We start from the raw sequence: 19997 nt of genomic DNA on the forward strand, positions 1-19997 counted from the left end.
TGGAAGAGGCAGCAGAAGAGTTTCTATTCTTACTCTCGAGTCCTGAAGCTGTCATGGCTTGTTGACCGACAACCATTTTCTTACATGTCTTGAACATCGCCAAGTGAGTGACCTAATAAGATGGCCCTTGTCCCCATCCACTTGAAGCGCTTCAGGCTGACTTCCAGTTCCAGAGATGGCCAACAAGTTTGTTGTAAGGGAGATGTCGCCAAGGTTTTTGATGTTCACAATTTCCCCATAGCATTTACCCCACACCATCATTTTGCTTTCAGCATCGTCCTTTGTATGGATGCCCAAGGGGCCGTGTCAAGTGTTAACGTAGCCACTCAGTCAGTGGAAGATCGGGCACAGGAAGATGTACAAGACTTACCCACCAGGAGAGGAAAAGACAAGGAATCATTTCCTGCGCTATCTCTTTCGATTCACAATAACAATCGTTTGCAGCATAATCTGTACTTTTACCACCTTCGAACGGAGCTCATCTGATCGACCGATCTTCTACCCCTGCCAGAGGAATCTCCTATGCCCCTTGAGTCCGACAAGTGGCTTTTTTCACTTTCCCAATCACGCCACCTCATGCCAAGGGTGCTGAGAACGATCTACGAGCTTGACATCAATCTCCAATGTTTGCCATCGTGATGATGTCGCCATGACTCCAAAGCTAAACAGGGAGTCTAGCCGCGGTTTGAACAGGGTTTGTTCTTACCAACCTCAATATAAGTCAACCCACCCAACAACGCACCACCCCCACAACGTGTTGGAAAAACCTGAGGATCCCCCTTCCCTTCAGGGTTTAGACTGTTATTAGTCAGAAAGTCATAGATTTAGGGGCCCCATAGGAACACGGGTACCCGTGGGGCGGCCAATACATGGGCACCTACCCGTGGGTCTGAGTAATCAACGCCGACCCACCCTCCAGAGGAGGGTGGGTGAGATAACCCGTAACTGCGTACAAACCGTAACCACATAACTATGCCGCCGTGATCAACAGAACCTTCAATTTGACATCAAATAAATCCAGATTTTCACAAATAGCTTCATTTCAATCTAAATTCGCTATGAAACCAATTTCAAAAGAATCCCGGGTTAATGCGGCGGCTGCAGCCCGCGCTTGGCTATCCGGGGAGTCGATATCACGTACAACGCGTCAGCGCCCCGCACCACCAAAAAAGCTATCACAAAGCGATGTTGCAGCTCAACACAAGGCTCCATTGTCTCTCACGAAGAAATATATCTATCTTTTGAAGGATGGAAAGCCTCTTCCAATGATGAAGAAGTCTATGACTATGGGAGGTCGCCCAATGGCATTGACTATACCAGAAGAAAGAGCTCTCATCGAGTATCTCAGCAATGTTGAGAACAGCGCTTTTGCAGTTACTGAATCTGCCATTCGTAACTATGCAAGTTATATACGTTCCATACGCATCAAAGGCCCAAAAACGAAGCTATCACAAGCTTGGGTACGGGGCTTCAAAAAGCGGCACCCTGAGTTACAATGTAACATCCCCAAGACCAAGGAAATTCAACGGGCCAGCGCAGAAACAGACATTAAACGACTAGATGGATGGTTTGATAAATATGAAGCTATTCTCAAGAGCTACAATATTATTCAAAGGAATAACTGGAATTTCGACGAGTCTCCCTTGCAAATTGGCTGGGTTTCCGGCAATGTGAGGCTATTCTCGATCCGCAAGAAGCATAACACACGGGCTATAGCTTTTCAGCCGGGCAACAAGGAGTCATTGACTTCAATTGACAGTATTAACGCCGCTGGTCAATCAATTCCTTCATTTCTGATATTTTCTTTGAAGTCATTGCTAGAAGAATATACTCGAGCAGAAATTGACGAAGAAGTCGTCCTTACATATACAGAAACCGGCTTCAATAACGCCCAACGCGGCGTTCAGTGGCTTCAACACTTCAATCGGCATTCCTTCGCAAAAAGCAGCGATTTTGACGGCTTCACGATAAAGGAATGGTTCGGGTACCCCCCTGAAATCAGCCTCGCGACTTGGAGCCAAAAGTACGCATATTTGGCATCCAAAAAATCCCGGAAAAATTCCCCTGTCACTCATCTACTAGTAATGGATGGATTTTCTGCTCATAAGGATATTCAGTTCATTTGGTATTATATCATGTTCGATATCGTGCCTTTCCTTCTTCCGAGTCATACTAGTCACATTCTTCAGCCCCTTGATGTGGGGGTTTATCTACACCTCAAAAGGGCACAACGAGATAGCCTCAATGACTTCGTTGCCGGCGGCGGTCTTCAAATCACAAGATTTCACTTTCTCAATATGTGGAATACACTATACAATGCTGCTTTTAGAGCCTGTTATATATACGTTGGCTGGGAAAAGTCGGGACTTTGGCCCGTTAACAGAGAAATCCCCCTTCAACCACTACGACTTGCAGCCAAGCAGAAAACCGAGCCTCTCTTCCCCAAGCTTCTACATCCTATTACACCAAGAAAGTCGAAAAAACAGCTCAATGATATACGTGAAAAGCTTCAGATACTAAGCAGCCCAACGAGAGAAATACTGAGGAATGTAGAGGCATCTCTTGACTATGCAATCATCGCAAAGTCGGCACAGCTTGAGATCGTTAAACTGCAACGCGAGCGGCTCGCGATGGAGGCACGCCGGGCCGGCTCACGGCGGCGAATCCGCAACGAAGATGGAGGTGCCTATACAATAAAGAGCCTGCGCAAGCAGGTGTCACAGCGTCAACATGAAGAATTGCTTGTTACTAACAAAAAGCAGGCAAAAGAGCAAGAATCCTGGTTGAAGGAGCTACGGCAGAAGGCACAGCCCCCTGTTGATGCAAGCGGCCCGAAGTTGCGAGGCAGGGCCGCGGCCAAAGCAAAGGCAGAAAAGGAAGCTCGTGATACAGCCAAGTGGGAAGAGATCAAGAAGTCATTTATAAATGATTGGGAAATTGAGAATCAACAACGGATTGCAAAGAAGTGGAATGAAGTTGATGATGAAGAGAAGAAGCTGATGATTTCAACGGTACCCAAATCATTCCTTGACGGCATCCCTGACCTTGACAAATGGCAAGAAGATCACCCCTTTACCTTCATTGAAGATGATGAGGATGTCAATCCATCGCCAAATGCCGAAGATTTCATCTCGGTAGCTTCATCGCTTGAGCTCCCGCAACTTCCTCGATCTGTTACTTCGGATAGTGATGATGTTAGTATCATTGTATCCTCCCAGGCGAGAGCTTCTCAAAAAGCCCCAGCAAACCAGTGCTGGATAGCCACGCGTGTTGTTTCATACTGTTTCATATGAAACTGAAACAGTCCTTGGACCCGGATTCGTATGAAACAGTAACTCCCCCAGTTTCATATGTTTCAGTCGGTTTCATATGTTTCATATACGCCCGATGACTCCCAAATATCTTAGTACTTAACCAAGAAAATTTCGCAAACCAAATGCCTTCAACGCAGTTAGAAACTTGCTAATAGTAAATATGTGTCGCATATCACCACTAGGTTCGTGTGACTGGATATAAAACGCGGCCCGTACTTTAGAGTCGTGTCTCCGGTTTCACATCCGGCTTGTCGCATCAAGGACTCCAATCCTAACGACATGAGCTTAAATAGCTATGCCCGAACACATGGCTGTTCAATTTCATTTGTTCTTTTGTTAATTCTTATCAGTTGACTGGTGCCATCACTGATCCCTGTGGAATTAATTGTCCGACAACATGTCATCAGCTTCGCCCGCTCCCTTGTTATCGGAGCCTTCTGATAAGCTCTTGGGGTCAGCTTCTCCTGGTTCTCCCATTCCCGCGAAGCACACATTGGATCACTCTCTCTCTGATCGGGCTGGCAAGCGCGCCAAAGGCCGTACGAACAAAAGCACTTGGAACGAGGCGCGTGGCCCTTATGAAGAGAGAGGGGAGAAAGCTCGCGATACCTCATACCACGAAATTTGGTACTGCAAGCACTGCGACTCCACGAAAAAGCCTAATTCGATAACGACGAACCTGAGTCGAGCCCGCAAGCACCTGCGGGACTTTCATGGCATCCGGGTGATAGAGCATGTGGAAAGGTCGGATCTGAAGAAGCAGCAACATGGCACCATTACGGACTTGTTCGGAAGGCAGGAGGAACGTCAAGCCAGTCGAGACCTTACTGAGGAAAAATATTTGGCAAACGCTATTAATATTCCTGCATTCGAGGAAGCACTTGCCAGGCTTCTTGCGGTTCGCAATATCGCCCACACATTCATCGAGTACCCCGAGTTTCATGCTGTTATACTCTCCTGCAACTATATGGCCCGGGACGTCCTCCTACGCAGCCGCAGAGCGGTGCCGAAGCTTCTCAAAAGACTTTCGCTCAACACAAACAAGGGCTCGTCAAGAAGCTTCATAATTCTCTCTCATCTATGGTCCACTTCACCATTGACATGTGGACCTCATCGGAACAGAAGGCGGCATACCAGGCAATCGTGGTCCATTTTGTAGATGCGGAGACGAGAGGAGTCGCTCAAGCGTTATTGTCACTGCGCGAGTTCAAAGGAAGCCACAACGGGAAATTGCAAGCCAAGGCTTTCCTGGAGGTTGTCGAAGAGTACGATCTCAGAGGAAAGGTTGGCTACTTTACGATGGATAACCACGACGCTAACGACACTATGCTTGACGATATCGCAAAAGAGATTGATGGTTTAGATCCGGTTGCCAGGCGACTACGCTGCAGTGGCCACATCATGAACCTCATCGTTCAAGCCTTCCTCTTTCGGAGTAAAGCAAAGAAGATTCAAGAGGATGAGAGAGAGGGGATTGATGAGGCGTATGAGCGGCTGTGCAGGCTATCCGAAAGAGAAGAAGGGGGCATTATTACGAAGGCACAAGCTACCGAGGAATGGCGGGAGTTTAGTGTTCTGGGGAAACTCCACAACTTGTGCATATATTCAAGGAGCTCTACCAGCATTTACAACGACTTCAAGGCCGAGATTGGCAGGGCCTTGCCGAGGGACAATGACACACGTTGGAATTCATGGTTTCGCCTCATTGACGTGGCAATTGAGAATCGGGCAAAGTTCATGGATTGGATTCAAGAAAATCATGCCAAAATCGAGAAAGATGCACTGGACCACAACGACTGGAACGAACTAGGAGATATTCATGCGTTCTTACAAGTATTCCACCAGATCTCGGTGCGCCAAGGCCGGGAGAATACACTCGATGAAGTTCTCTCCCATATGGACTTCCTCCATCATCACTTCACGCGGACTAAAAACCGGGCTTTCAGTGGCCCACGCTTCTACGCGCGCTTTCACGTGGCTTGGCTAAAGTTCGAGAAGTATTACCAGCTTACCGAACAAGCCCCGGTGTACGTGGCCGGTATTCTCCTCCACCCAGCACTCCGAAAGAGCTATCTGAGTGAGCAGTGGAAGAGAAACCCAGCCTGGGTCAGCAATGCCGTGAAGGCTGTAAGGAAGATCTGGTCCACAGACTACAAGAGCTACCAGCTCCCAGATGAACAACAGGAGAAAGAGCAAGAACTTGATGAGTTTGATCGCTGGAGGCAGAAGGTGTACAGCACAGCGAGTGAGGTGAAGGATGAATTCGACCGCTTTATTTATGTAAGTAATTTGAAGCCTTCTAATGGCCTGGTTTTGATGATACTTCGCAGGGCTCACAGGTTGGGATTGGACAACAAACGGCCTTACAGTGGTGGCTTGAACCGACCCAGCGAGAGAATTTCCCCCTCCTCTGCCGTATGGCTATTGACATATTCTGCATCCCCCCCATGTCTACGGAAGCAGAGCGAATCTTCTCAGGCGCAAGACGGCAGGTTAGATGGGATAGAAGTAGCATGTCTGCCAAAATGGTAGAGGCATGTGAGTGCATTAAAAGTTGGATAAGTGTTCCAAAGGGAAAGAGCAGGCCGCTTCTTGCAGGGGTGTTTAGGGAAGCGGAGGATATCGACGCGGCTGTAAGGATACTCCAAGAAGATATAGAGAGGAGTAAGGGGGCAGAAAGTGATGGCGAGCCTAGGGAATTGGTAGTGTAGGTAGGCAGACAATGCCAAACATCTTTGGGGTACTTGGAGATAAGGTGCATATCGATGCCGAGCTTGTCAAAAAATTGGACTGCAACTGGATATTGTTTCGTATGAAACTGAAACCAGTTCATATGAAACTGAAACTATGCTGACGCCCGGTTTCATGAAACTGAAACTCCCCCCAGTTTCAGTTTCATAGCGTGGCTATCCAGCACTGTGCCCTACCTGTAGACCTTCCGCGACCCCGCGACATCACTGCCCATCCAGAAGTGGGAATTACGTGGCATGTCAAATGCACCTCAGTCAGGAAAATCTCAAACAAAGAATGCTCGGGCTTACCGGATCATACATCCACCCTATTGGCGATGCATTTTGGTCACCGCTGGAACGTGGAAGATCGAGATCATGTGATCAAGTTAATTTACGAGACCAAGGGTCTCTCCCGGGACCGAATTGGATCTGTACCCTTCAGCGAAGGTATCGATGCTATCCTGGAAAAAAGAGTCCTAGTTCGGGACCCTAGAAAGACTCCCTTCCACTACGTCAAAACAATACCTTCAAAGCCCCCGAGGGAGCAAGTTCAGCACCCGTTCAACGAGTACGAAGATGCGCCAGAAGAAACGTACCTAGTTGTAGAGCAATGGACGCGCAGATCGGATCTATTGCATGAATTGAGACCTGGGCAGAGTGGAAGCTCCTGTACCAAACCCTACCGCTGGGTTCTCCCCATTTCCAGGGCGACTGTGGACGAGATTCCCCGCCGTGCCGTTAAGTGCGCTATGCTTATTCCTTGCATCATTCATGAATTGGAGGTTCAGCTCATTGCATCGGAACTATCCTCGACACTTTTAGCGCCAGTTGGCATTGCAGATTTGCAGTTGGTGATCGAAGCCATCAGCTCACGCAGCGCCGCAGAGCCTGTCGACTATGAACGTCTTGAATTCTTGGGCGACTCGGTTTTGAAGTTTTGCACGGTTACTCAAGTCTACTCAGAGCGTAAGCACACCACATCCTCATCGTCACCTTTACTAACCAGTATTATAGACCCCTTTTGGCCCGAAGGCCTACTGAACCATTTCAAAGATCGACTAGTCTCCAACACCCGATTGGCTCGCATGTGCCTCGAGACAGGCCTATCCAAGTTCATCCTTGCCAAGACATTCACCGGCGTAAAGTGGCGACCATTATATAGAGACGACTTTCTGGACGTGAAGCCAGTCGATGGCACATCGAGGTTTATTGGCCCGAAGACCCTTGCTGATGTGGTCGAGGCACTTGTTGGAGCCTCTTACCAGGATGGAGGCATGCACAAATCTCTGAAATGCATCAAAGTCTTCTTGGGCTCCAAGTGCAACTGGCATGATGACGGAGTTGCCAGAGACATACTATTCCGAGCAGCACCCAGCGATATGCAGTTACCACCCGCGATGGAGCCTTTAGAAGAGCTAATCGGGTATACATTTAAGAAGAAGTCTCTACTCGTTGAGGCTATGACTCACGGGTCTTATGTAGCTGATGGGCAGCAGCGATCTTATGAACAACTCGAGTTTCTTGGGGATGCGGTTCTTGACTATATTATCGTAACACGGATGTTCCGATTCGACCCACCAGTATCCAATGGACGCTTGCACATGATCAAGACCGCCATGGCCAACGCCGAGTTTCTTGCTTTTACAAACATGCAACATGGATTGCGACGGCCTGAAATTGAATTTAAGGATGGAGAACCGGTGTCTACCGAAGTCTCACTGCCAATCTGGAAATTCATGCGCCACGGCTCTCCAGAGATGGGCAGAGTGATGAATGAGACACAGGCCCGATTTGAAAGTCTTCGAGATGAAATCAATGCGGCTAGGACCAATGGTACACACTACCCCTGGACACTGCTCGCACGTCTTCATCCCAAGAAATTCTACTCTGATCTTTTTGAGGCCATTCTGGGTGCTATTTGGGTTGATTCAGGAAACATCGAAACATGCGCAGCCTTCCTTCACAAGTTCGGCATCTTACCGTATCTCGACCGAATTCTCCGCGAGGATGTTCATGTTCAACACCCGAAAGAAGAACTCGGAAAACTAGCAGCCGACCAGAAAATTGTCTATGACTATACTCCGGTTGACGGGTCTATTAAAGAGTACCTCTGCACGGTCAATGTTGGAGATCGTGTCGTGGGAGTCGTGTCAGGGGCACTCAATAAGCTTGAAGCCATGACCAAGGCTGCCGAAGAGGGCGTAAACCTTTTGAACGCGGAGCAGAGACGTGCAGAACAAGCGGCACAGGATGAGGCGGCGCGACCCCTTGTTGCCATGGACCTCTCTTAGTTAGACGATTTGCTGCTAGAAAATCAGGGCTAGTAAATAAGACAGAGGGAAGGCTGTAGACGGCTTATAGAAATAGACCATTGTTTGTAACATCATCAAGCGATATATAGAATCGAATTTGGTAGTTATCCTTATTTGCACAACAGAACTGCGCCATTCTCGGCATAGACCACGCCTCTCCAAAATGGGAAGGATGTAGACAAGGCCGACATAGGACCCAAGACGGCAATTATAGGCCTAATTACAACAAGCCGCGAAAAGTAAAAAAACCTACGACGTACATGATAAGCTAATCAATCAGTATCAGTAGCATGGTAATCAATCAATCAGTTATCTGTAAGGGCCTTATCAATCAGTACTGCTTGTTGGGATGTCTGATTCCGCGAGCATGCCACGCAACTCAGCAGATACCTCAAGGACACCCTCCTGTATATCGAACGCGCGAAAGTCCAACCCGCTTCCTACGATCTGGCTAGGACTATGGCTATGGGCGCACTGTCCCTTGTTAACAAAATCAACAACATCCCAGATGTCAGCACCGTACACGACGCGCTCCGGATGGCGAGATCGGAAGCAAAGACAGCAGCAGAAAGCGCACAGTGCAATCGTCGTTGCACGATACTATGGCATCCGGCCGCGGATTTGCCGCGGCGGGAATGCCTTTCAATGCCTTGCGGTGCTCCCTGGTAATTAAAGAAAGTGCCTTCTGAGATACCATCCTAGGGAGCTCGCCCAGATACTCTGAGCCGCACCCAACTGTCAGATATAAAAACCACTCATGCATTGCTCTAAGTGGGGATTCCCATTTTGGTGGCGTGTGGTGTAGTTGGTAAAAATCTAACACCAACGTGTTCTCGCGCCGTTAACACCTCGTCCTATACACAAGCTTGACGAAACTCCCTTTCCTAGTCTTCCAGCATACCTTGGATTGCCTCGACAAGCCGATACAAATGACTCATGCCGTTCAGGAGATAGCTCTTGATATTGTTGTTGCTAGCCTCTGTACCGGAGGTCACTCGAATGCCGAAGTTGCGGTACTTCCGGATAAAACAACGGACCCACTGCGCCCTCACAGGCATGTACGTACCATATAGATACGCAAGGATTGCTTTCTGGTCACCGAATTGCGTACAGAGGCACTCCCAGGCCTTCTCATGATCCTCTTCCGTCTCGGTAAACACCACCAGCCTCCATAGCATAAGCACTCTGTGGTAATCGTGGGTTATCAGCCGAGACAAGTTATCGTGGGTGATTGGCTCTTCTTGCCTTCCGGATGCCTGTACTGCCTGTCGATCACGCTGGCTGAGGGCAGCGTCGAGCTCATCCGAACTGCTCTCTTCGCCAGTCCTGCTATCCCTCGTGGTGTGCACCCACTTCCGTTTGGACTGCAGTATTACATTGGAGTTGATATGGTGGATGCAAAGCTGCTACTGGGCGTCTTGAAACTCAACCCCCAGTGCCTTCTTCATCTGGTCGTCAAAGTCGGTAATGACAACGTCGGGGGTCCGGGTGCTGTATCGGTCGAGGAGCGTGCGTACACCGTTTGTAAGGAACTGGGACCCTTCAAGCCTCTCGTTGTCGATCAACCCGAATGCGGCGTTGAAGACAGTACCCAAGCAGGTCTGTCCCGTAACTTGGAAGAGTGGCAACTTGAAGCGGTTCGTGTTGCACGTGTTGTCGAAACTGATGACCTCGGGGAAACGCCTCCACATCTGGATATAGTAGGGGAACGTCCAAACCAACCCCACCAGGCGGTCGGGTTCGTCCTTAGCCCACTCGGCAACGTAAGGGATCTCCTTGCCGTCGAACAACTTGATCAATGCAGCCGCAGAGCTGTAGCCACCCAGATTCTCTCTGCTAATCCGAGTTCTGGCATTGTAGATATCTCTCTTGGTGTAAACCGAATCTGAAAAGTGATCTCGGACTATGCCACCAATATCTCGTGCACGAATGGCAACCCGTCGACTGGAAGACTGGATGGTCGCCTTCACAGGGCTGGTAAGTCGTCGATGAACTGGGTGAGCGGCGGCATCGGTACTGGGGTTGTGATTGTGGTGGTGGTGTTCCGCATCTGGGAAGTGCTGCAGAGTCCACTGGAAACCGTTCTCTGGCAGGGCCTCGGCAATAATCTTCCATAGGCACCCCGTCTTTCGAGATTTTCGTTTCCGAATGCCAGCATCCCTTCCCGGCCGCGGAGCCCCGTACCGATCGCATTGGAGGACATATCGACTTCGCTGTCCAGGTCGAATCATACTATGAGCCTTGATAATACTAAAGCCACGGGTTTTCGCAAAACTGTTAACCCTAGCAAAAATGGCATCAACCGACGGAGCTGGATCACCCGGGATTGGTGGGTTTGGGATTGCTTCAACGGCGTTGTACCTCGAGCTGGCATCGGACAAGTCGTGCTGCTCGCACTGCTCTTCGCCCGGAGCAGACACGTTCGGAAGCAATGAGACCTGGACAGGGCTTGTGACTGGCTGTGAAAAAGTCGCTCTGCCTTCTTGCATTTGACGTCTTTGTTCGGCCCAGGCAAGGTCCCTTTCGTGGGCTAACGCAAGTGCCGAGGCGAGGTGACGGTCTGTTTTTACCAGCTGGCGAGCCAATCTAAGGCAGTCGGGAGGATCGTCATTCTCGTTACGGCTCGCGTTATACACTAGTCTCGACTCTGTTGACCGGTGTGCTGCCTTTCCCGTATGGTCATGGCCGGGTCTGGTATTAGTGTGTCAACGTGTTGGAACTGTTTGCTTGGTCTATTACAGGGACGTGCGATAATCGTTCCGGAGGTATGTCTGATTTTCGCCACTGAATTGGGCTTCTGCGACGGCTTATATTGGCGCTATGAGTATCTGGTGAAGGCATTGTAGAGCTTTGCGGTATGTTGTATTCGTCGGGGGAGGACAACAATGATGGTGATATGTCTTGACGCGACGCGACGCGGATTGACGACGACCGGTCGAAGCGTCGCAGGGTAGGCATGATCTTCACGGCCTCTGGAAACAACTGCATTAGTAATCTAGCTGTATGCTTTAAGTAAATCTGCGGAATGGAATATTTCGTACGAAGAACAACAATCAATCAACACATTTGCTGCTGCTCATCACATTCACTTTAACTTTTTAAGCACGCTCAGTGCGATACGAAGCTTTGGTGGCCAACTGGCAAAAAGTGCGGCAGAATTTGGTACGTACCGGTGCACTAACAGGTGAGATTTGGGCCAATGAGAAGTGCTAAAAGTGTGGCACCCGTATCAAAATGGTGCGGCACCCCTATCAATTGCCATACGAAGAAGTCAATCACCTTAATTCTGGACAGCACCTGCGCCTCTTATACGTTCGGGGCACAGCGGACACGTCGCCTGAGAACGCTAACCACGAAAGCCCAAGAGTCTCGAAGCGCAAGAGAAGGCTCTTGAGAAAAGCGCAGGAACGGCGAAACGAACAGAAACCAACACCGCGCGAATCACCTCGAGAATCACGAACGATGGCCTCCAAGAAGACAAGAACGCCACCGATCCAGGCGCAGCAATGCTCCAAAAGGTCTTTGGAGTCTTGCGGATCCTCAGGGACGAATTCAGCAAGCAGCGGGAAGCGACACGGAGCATGATCGGCGACCAGCAAAAGACGATTCGAGAGTTGGAACAGAAGCTTGACGAATACAAGCAAGAGATGCAGGAAACAAAAGCCCAGGTGGCGGAAGAGTTGAGGCAGGTCCGAGGGCAGCTCGACAGCATCCTAAAGTGTCCTGCAATGATCAATTCCACCCAAACAAGTCTGCAAACATCCTACGCCGAAATTGCCTGGACGCCGCATACAAGCCAACCAAGCAACGTGCACCCCCTCTCATCGACGAATTCCACACCATCTGTCTACAGCGATACCTTGTTCTCCACGATCGATATATCCAGAGTAAGCAAAGAAGAAGCGGAAAAGATTACGGCAGGCACAGTCAGGAGCGCGGTGGAAAGAGAGATGCGCCTCGAGCGACACCAGCTGGAGGTGCCTCGCCGTGACCGTGAACGCGAGGAATCCAAGCCGCATCATGGTCGTGTGCCGGGATGAGGCTGAACACCAGAGAATCAAGCAAGCGGTGGAGAAGGCGAAGCTTGCAGCTGGGGTCCGCGTGCTGCGCGATGAGCTGTATCCTGTCAAGGTGGACAACGTCAAGCGCACCGCGGTCTTGGAGGAAACCGGGGAGATCCGGCTGGGCGCAGCCGAAGCTTTCGGACAGGAAAACGAGACGACGGTGGCGAAGATAGCGTGGCTGAGCAGGAAGGACGTGGCAAAGGCATACGGGTCCATGGTGGTCTACCTCACCAAGGGCGCCGACGCAAGAAGGATTTTGTCGGAGGGCTTCTTCCACGCGGGTGGAGAGTCAGGCTACACCAGTGCATTTGAGCGACGACCACAACCGGAACAGTACTGTAATCGTCAAGAGATTGGATATAAGGCCTTCGAATGCCCTGGCCGACAGAGGTGTGCTCGGTGCGCCAAGGAGGGGCACAGTCACGACAGCTGCGCCGAGGAGGTGACGAATGTGTCCCATGCGGAGGCCCGCATGAATCGTACAGCAGGAATTGCCCGAAGCTCTACCCAGCTCAGAGCAAGTAGGACAACAACGAGATAACTAACCCCTGCAACAGGCTTGCAACAATACTAACCCCCGACTAACCACCCCACGCACCCTCGTGGCGCGACAGCAGGTCTCGCTTCAGCGGCCGACGATAGGAAACTGAACACTTGGAGAATGGCCTCCAAGCGAGGGCAATGTGGTCTGGAACACAGTGAGATTTGGATATATCATGGGCTTTTTGTAAAACGAGGATTGACGCGAAGGATAGGTAAGATATAAGCTAGGGCCCTATGAGATCCGTTCTCCCGGGCGTAATAAACTCTCTCACATGCAGGCCGTGCCCCTGCGCAAAGTAGCAACGAACATATTGGCATTCACGATATTTAAACTAAATATAGAACATCGTATCCTTCAGCTTTTGATGGATTTGTACATCATCAGCAGTCGGCTGCCCGGTCCCTCCAGCTGCCGACGTTCCCGTTACGGACGGGACTGTACTCGGCGAAGGCGTATCAAAAGACTCGCCAAATAGCACCGCGCGCGCTCGCACGCGAGGTCAGCATAGTACGCTGGGGGCATAGACTAACAGCCTTGGTGGCGCGGCCGAACAGGTAGCACATATTGTGTGTGAGATCCTCAACGATATCGGCGATGCTCTGGAACGGAAGTGGAATCGACTTCGCATAGATCTGCCGGAATATCTCATCATGCACGATGTAATAGTGACATGGGCGTGCAGTCCCTTGAAGTGCAGCGTGTGCCTGCAGGAAGAAATCCCAGTTCCGCGCTTCAGTCACTCCGCGGTCAACGACGGTACCGGGTTTAGTATTGCCAGACCTATCGCAGTCTTGCTCGGTAATGGGATAGAATCGCGTTTTGTGCCGCTTGCCGCAGACTATAATAGTGAAGCGCGGAAGGCCTTTTTTGGTGTCAGCTGCTGGGTACATCTGTTCGCATGCGCGGCGGAGTTGAGGAAACTCTTGCGAGAGGACCATGTCATATTGGCCTTCGGAGACTCCGTCACGGTAAATGAGAATATTCTCTGGGAGAGCGGCGTGTTTGCCCTTGGTCTTCCAGGAGTCCAAGGCGAGATTTAAGCATCTCTGTGAGATCGTCTACGCTTTCCTGTCTCGCGCGCTGTATGCGCAAGGTTGCGGGCCATTGGCCTAGGAACTTGTCAATGGAGGCCACCATTGCAGAGACAGAAGGCGCGTTGGAAGACGAGCCAGGTGAAGGATGCGTGACGTCGATGCCGACAATCATCGTCTTGTTCTGGTCGATGATACCGAGATTCTTGTTCTCCACCATCTGATTGATGCCGCCGAGCTTGAGATTGAACTTCAAAGCGACATTGGCCATATATTGGTCGCGGCCGCGGTCTTTCGCTAGTTTGGAACCCACCGAGCAGATAGTGTGGATACCATAGTTCTTGTCGGCGATCGTCTTGATGCGCTTGTATAATGGTATGTTTGCTCCGGGCAGGATGATGAAAAGCAGATCTAAAGCTCCAGCGGCACGCTGTAAAGCTGAGTCGAGCGCGGGATCGTCTGGATGTTGAAGTTGGAGGCGTTGACCTGGAAACGGTTGAGCTGCGTTGACGCCAATTTTCTGCAGGGCGGCATGGAACTCATCCATAACGGCCCGCAGGCTTTGCTGATCGAAAGAGTCGCGTATCCCAGGAATAGAGACCATCAGGTATGACCATTTAGCAAGTGACGCGCCAATGTTAAATTTAATATCCGACATATTCCAACTACCGAAGCGGAGACCAGCAGCCTTGTTGTTCTTGTAGATAACCTTTGGACCAAAAAGGATGCGACCTGGGACTTTGATAAGTCCCGGTGTGATTTTCAGGCCAAAAGAACGCTGAACGGTGTTAGTATGCAATATACAAAATTGAAGCGAAAACGTACCAAAAGTACATTGGCGTTCTCATCTAGACCAACAGTCTGCACACCCTCCCTAACAATCGCGGCCGCATTTTCCCACGGCTTTCGAACAGCGTGGCGAATCATATGCTGCGCTTGAGCGCTGTCAAGTTTCGACTTGGAAGTCTGACCCGGGAGGACAAGGCAGACCTCAGCTGGGAGATACATCGGATTGTCCCGGTTGCCACAGTTAACCAACGGAAGCTGGGGGTCTTGTAGAACTCGATTGTATGCTGCGTCACAGTCAGTGATGCTGTATGGAGTGATGGAGTGAAAACAACGCACTTATCCTGAAAAAGTCAAACACAGTAATATACCTCCCAGTGGTAGAAGCGGCTGAGCCCTCTGCCTGGGCCTTACCCTTCCCTTTGCCCTTCCCTTTCGCGCCTCCCTTGGCTACCGGCTTAGGTGCGCTAGAGGAGCTGGCTTCACCATCGAGCCAGAACTCCACATCTTTGGCACCTGCCCCGTGCTGTCTAACGCGCGGTGGGTGGGCCAAGCCATGTCCATCGTCCTTCCTAGCCAGCCCGAAGATAGTCTTGACGCGGGGAACAACTTCGTTGGCTTTGTTACGCTTCTCGGGAAGATGCATAGTCTGTATCCGAACCAATTTGAGAAACCTTTCCAACATGACGGTGCTGCGAAGTCCGTAACTTTTCATGAGCCCCGGTAAAGGAACAGCATGGTAAAATGCTCCATGGCTGACGTTGATGTTGACGAGAATGCGACAAGTCGCTACGCGCACGCTCGAAAAGAAGCCTCGAATGATTTCCAAGCCGGAGCCGATGTCTCCTCTTGCTGCGTCACTGCTGAGAGAAAAGCTCTTTGTCGATCCAATTGTGACAAGGTTCTTTGAGGATTTGGCGTAGTGGTTCAGAAAGATATTCAGAGCCTGCGTCAACTCCTGCTTATCTAGCAATGACTGGCTGAGGCTTGTTGAGTTCAGGTAGTTGACCAACTCGCCGATATTTAAAGTTTTCGTATATTGGACGCGAACATTATATATGGTAGCCCTAGCAGTCGGTTCGTCTTCACCTTCTGAGCGATAGGGGACCTCAACGAGGACCTCGTCCTGCAAAAACTTAGTTTTGGAGACGAGAGTAGACCTGAAATCTGTTGCAATATCGCCCTGTAGAGGGGCCAATTCCGGCGCCTGGAGCAGTAGCTGCACAATCCGGAAATGCTTCTTACCAGCAGCTACTGGGCTGATCTGTATATCGTATCGATGTAGGGTCATGTTCGACGGCGGCAATAATTCGACGTAGTTTGCCGTGAGTTCAACCTTGGTGCCCTGGGTGCCATACCCCGGGCGGCCGGGAAAGCCTTCGGTTAGCTTCAGGCTACTAAGATCGAGCTTGTGCTTTGTTGCTGGGTGCAATGCATCTTCGACCTTTGTAACCTGGGGGTTTTGGCCTTGAGAGTTGCTGTAGTATCGACGCAATTAGCATTTTGTACGACCACGACTTTGCTTCATGTGGTCCTTACGGAAAGACCTGGATAGTTTGTTGACCACTGCCAGTCGGCCCTCCATACCCTCCTCTTCCACCTCCACCACGTCCACCACGTCCGCCTCTATCGCCTCGGAAACTGCCGCTGCCTCCCCGAGGTCCATAATTGCCACGGCCACCTCTTCCACCGCCTCTATTCCCACTAGACATGGTATTGAATATAGAAGCAAAGCGATCCGTAAGGCGTTGAAGGAGATTGAATGAGAAGGAGTGAAGCGGGGTGCTCTGCGACCGCTATTTTAGTGAGTGGCTAAGCCCGGAAGCGGGTTGACCGACAGCCGAGCCACTCTGACGTAACTTGAACTTAGCTGGCCCCGCCGACAGAGCGGCCATGTGCTTGCTTACAGTGCCCCTATCATTGGCCAAAGTATCACCAGAGAGAACCTTCTGGCTTGTCAATTAAACTAATCATCACAGCTTCTTGTCCTACAACAACCCTTGTAAGTAATATATAGCCCCACAAATCAAACATGTGCATAATAGAACACTGTGTACACGTTTATCGGTGGCTATCTACGGACGTGCCGATGTACTTATGCGGCTCATGTAAGACAGTGTCACACACGACTCGCACTGTAGACTGTCTCCACTAGCCTACCGTAACAGCAATTTGGAAAGAGGGGTCGTCCTCTAGCGGACAAACAGCCGTGATCTCTCACGGAAGCCAAGGTCTACAGATGCTAGGTCTAGTTCCTCGTTTTGTCTTCTTCTATCCAGCTTTTCTTTCGGAACTGAACCTCGGCTGGTAATCTGAGAAAACCACCTCTTGCTGGTCGACCTATGTGGATTTAGCGCCGAGTTGCCAGAGGCACCGAAGGCACCACGGGCTGCAACGCGACAGACCCTCATAGTTCGTGAGGATGGAGGTCTTCTGTAGACACGTCCCTCCAGACTTGTCGGAGGAAGGTCTCAGAGGAGAGCTCGAGCCATTCATGCAGGCGCTCGGCATCTCAGACTGGGCCTGCGACAAACCCAGGCAGAAACCACAAGCATGGCTTAAGTTCCTCCATGCCTCCAACGGCCAAGCGTTTCTCAAGAAACATGGGAAGATCAGTGCAGAAACTGGGCAACGAAGAGAAGACATCGCTCTTGGTGATCCACTGAATCCACGGATCAAGCCTAGGGATATTGCTCGCCTCCATATTCTCAAGACCGCCATCTTTGCGGAAAAGAGCACTCGGGCTCTCGATAAGCATACCGTCGCCCACCTGAAGCACAATCGCGACCAGAGATTACGAATACCTGCTCGAGATCCAGAAGCCCCAGACTACCCGTTTTGGGTTCAAGCCGTCAGTTGTGGCGGGAACGTCTTTCGTATATTACCTACGTTGAATATGTTGCCTCTGCTGATTTGGAATATACCGTTGTTCTCCTGACGCAACAGAATGGTGTTCACAGCATTTCTACTCAGGTTGTATGGAAAGGTACCATCCAGGACCACTCAATGGACACCCCCACTTAATGGACCACCAAAATTTCAATATTCCCATACAAAATCCAGATTTTCAATTACACCGCATTTGGCCAGGAATGAAGACACTCACAAACCAAAACATGTGCTGTATAGTTTATTTCATGAAATGTCAATATCGGCTCAATTTTTCCCCGTTCCGCCTCGTGGCCTTGTCCTCTAGCCCTTTGAAATCTTTTCAGTTTCACCTCATCCGGCCCATCCGACTTCATTCACTCCAGTAGGCATATCACCTAATTTACTAATGGAACTCCTGCCACAATGGTTCGGCGTGTTTATACCGAAGACGACGTAGCTGAGGCTATACTCGATATTACGGATAGAGGTCTATCGCCGACTGAGGCGGCCCAGAAACGTGGAGTGCCTCGATCGACCATTTATAGACGACTTTCCGGTCAAGCGAGCAGGAAAGAGTCTACCCACCCCCACCAACGTATTTCTACGAGTCAGGAGGACCGCCTCGTTCGTTGGCTTCTGCGGCAGGAGTCCTTGGGCTACGCTCTCACGCATAGCCAACTTCGAAGCTGCGTCGAAGCCCTCCTCCGTCAACAGGGGGATAACAAGCCTCTAGGCAAGCACTGGACCACCAGGTTCGTCAAACGTCATTCAAAACTATCTACCAAGCTTGGAAAACGTCAAGAAGCCGCCAGATTTGACGGCTTTACTCCGAAGGCGGTCAATTGGTACTTCGATATCCGGGAGAACGAGTACGGCTGGATCAAGCCTGAGAACACGGTTAACGTGGACGAGGGTGGCATAATGGCGGGTTTCGGTAAGCCTTCTACAAGTACTCTACGGGCTTTTATATGGCATAACTAATTGGTTGTCCATGAGGCCTGGACAGCCTCGTAATCGGGAGCTCTGACCCGAAGAAGAAGGCGTTGTTGAAGGGCGTTCAGTCGCGCACTTGGACCTCGTTTATTGAGGCTGTCACCGCAACTGGCCGCGCTTTAAAACCGGGAATTATCTTTAAAGGAAAAGAGCTGCAGAAGCAGTGGTTTCTTAAGGAATTCGAATCGATAGCGGACTGGCACTACATCACATCACCAAACGGCTGGACCGACAACCATATAGCTCTCGAATGGTTGAAAGACGTCTATCTACCTCAAACAGAGCCTCGCGATGCATCGGATGCGAGACTTATTATCCTTGACGGTCATGGAAGCCATGCACAAGTGAGTCTTTTGGTGTTTTCACCGCAGAGTCTCCCGCTATAAGGTCGCTAACGAGCACCCAGGATGAGTGGATGGCTACGTGCTTTCTGAACAACGTCTACTGCTGTTATCTACCAGCGCATTGCTCTCATGGCCTACAACCGTTAGACAATGGAATTTTTAATGTCATCAAAGGTGCGTATCGGAAAGAACTCCAAAAGCTGGCTAGTTTGACCGATTCTGCGCCCGTTGATAAAGTCAATTTTATTCGGTCATACGCGAAAGCCAGAGAGGCGGGCATGAGGAAGAAGATTATCTTATCCGGCTGGAGGTTTACTGGAAATTGGCCTATAAACCGTCGCAAAGCTCTAGCACATCCGGAAATTCAACCGGATAAAGAAAAAGTGCTGGAAGGCTTCAAGACGCCCAGCCCTCCTCATCTGGACTCAGATGATACGCCGGAAACGAGCCGCCAGGTGAGAGATTTGGCCAAACATCGAAGTCGTCCGACCAGGAGGAAGTACAGTAAGATCGCAAAGGGGCTGGAAGCTTTAGAGATGAAGGTGGCCGTTCAGAATGCGCGGATTACTGGGCCGGAGGAGCAGGTGTCCCAGCTGCGGCGAGGGAAGAAAAGAAAGGCGGTACCGAACCCGAACCGACGATTCATGGCTCTAGCGGAGGCTCTAGCGGCTGGAGAGTCTCTTCCTAACTCAAAGAAGGCAGAAATAGAGGTGGATGTGGATGAGGAGATCGAGTCGGTGATTGAGGTGGGAGTCAGGTCAGAGGACGAAAGTGAGGACTTCATGGTCTTAACAAAGCACTGCCAGCGCACACGCAGCGGTCGGGAGGTCAAAAAACCACGCAGAGAGTAAAATTTGATCAATTTTATGGAGAGTCTCTTTACTAACTTCGATGTTGATTGACAACGCGGTCTGTTTTTGTGTGCACGAAAATTTAGATTTTGTATGGGAGGATCGAAATTTTGGTGGTCCATTAAGTGGGGGTGTCCATTAAGTGGTCCTGGATG

General features: G+C 50.3%; 3 protein-coding genes across 3 annotated transcripts; 2 read left to right on the forward strand and 1 right to left on the reverse strand.

Moving 5' to 3' along the window:
• Positions 1–2630: 2630 nt before the first annotated feature.
• FPOAC1_012867 (uncharacterized protein) lies at positions 2631–3293 on the forward strand (the record flags this gene model as incomplete). Its single annotated transcript, XM_044857210.1, has 1 exon — positions 2631–3293. One exon carries the CDS (start codon positions 2631–2633, stop codon positions 3291–3293), a length of 663 nt encoding a protein of 220 aa, XP_044701393.1.
• A 10128-nt stretch (positions 3294–13421) lies between these two features.
• On the reverse strand, positions 13422–16495 carry FPOAC1_012868 (uncharacterized protein; the record flags this gene model as incomplete). The annotated part of the gene is made up of 5 exons (XM_044857211.1): positions 13422–13979; positions 14029–14775; positions 14823–15070; positions 15198–16261; positions 16323–16495. The coding sequence occupies 5 exons, from the start codon at positions 16493–16495 to the stop codon at positions 13422–13424; spliced, it is 2790 nt and encodes a 929-aa protein (XP_044701394.1).
• Positions 16496–17205: 710 nt separating this feature from the next.
• Positions 17206–17807, forward strand: FPOAC1_012869 (uncharacterized protein; the record flags this gene model as incomplete). Its single annotated transcript, XM_044857212.1, has 2 exons — positions 17206–17634; positions 17730–17807. 2 exons carry the CDS (start codon positions 17206–17208, stop codon positions 17805–17807), a joined length of 507 nt encoding a protein of 168 aa, XP_044701395.1.
• Positions 17808–19997: the final 2190 nt, after the last annotated feature.

The sequence above is a fragment of the Fusarium poae genome, assembly GCF_019609905.1.
Source record: "Fusarium poae strain DAOMC 252244 chromosome Unknown contig_1, whole genome shotgun sequence".
Taxonomy (NCBI): Eukaryota; Fungi; Ascomycota; class Sordariomycetes; order Hypocreales; family Nectriaceae; genus Fusarium; species Fusarium poae.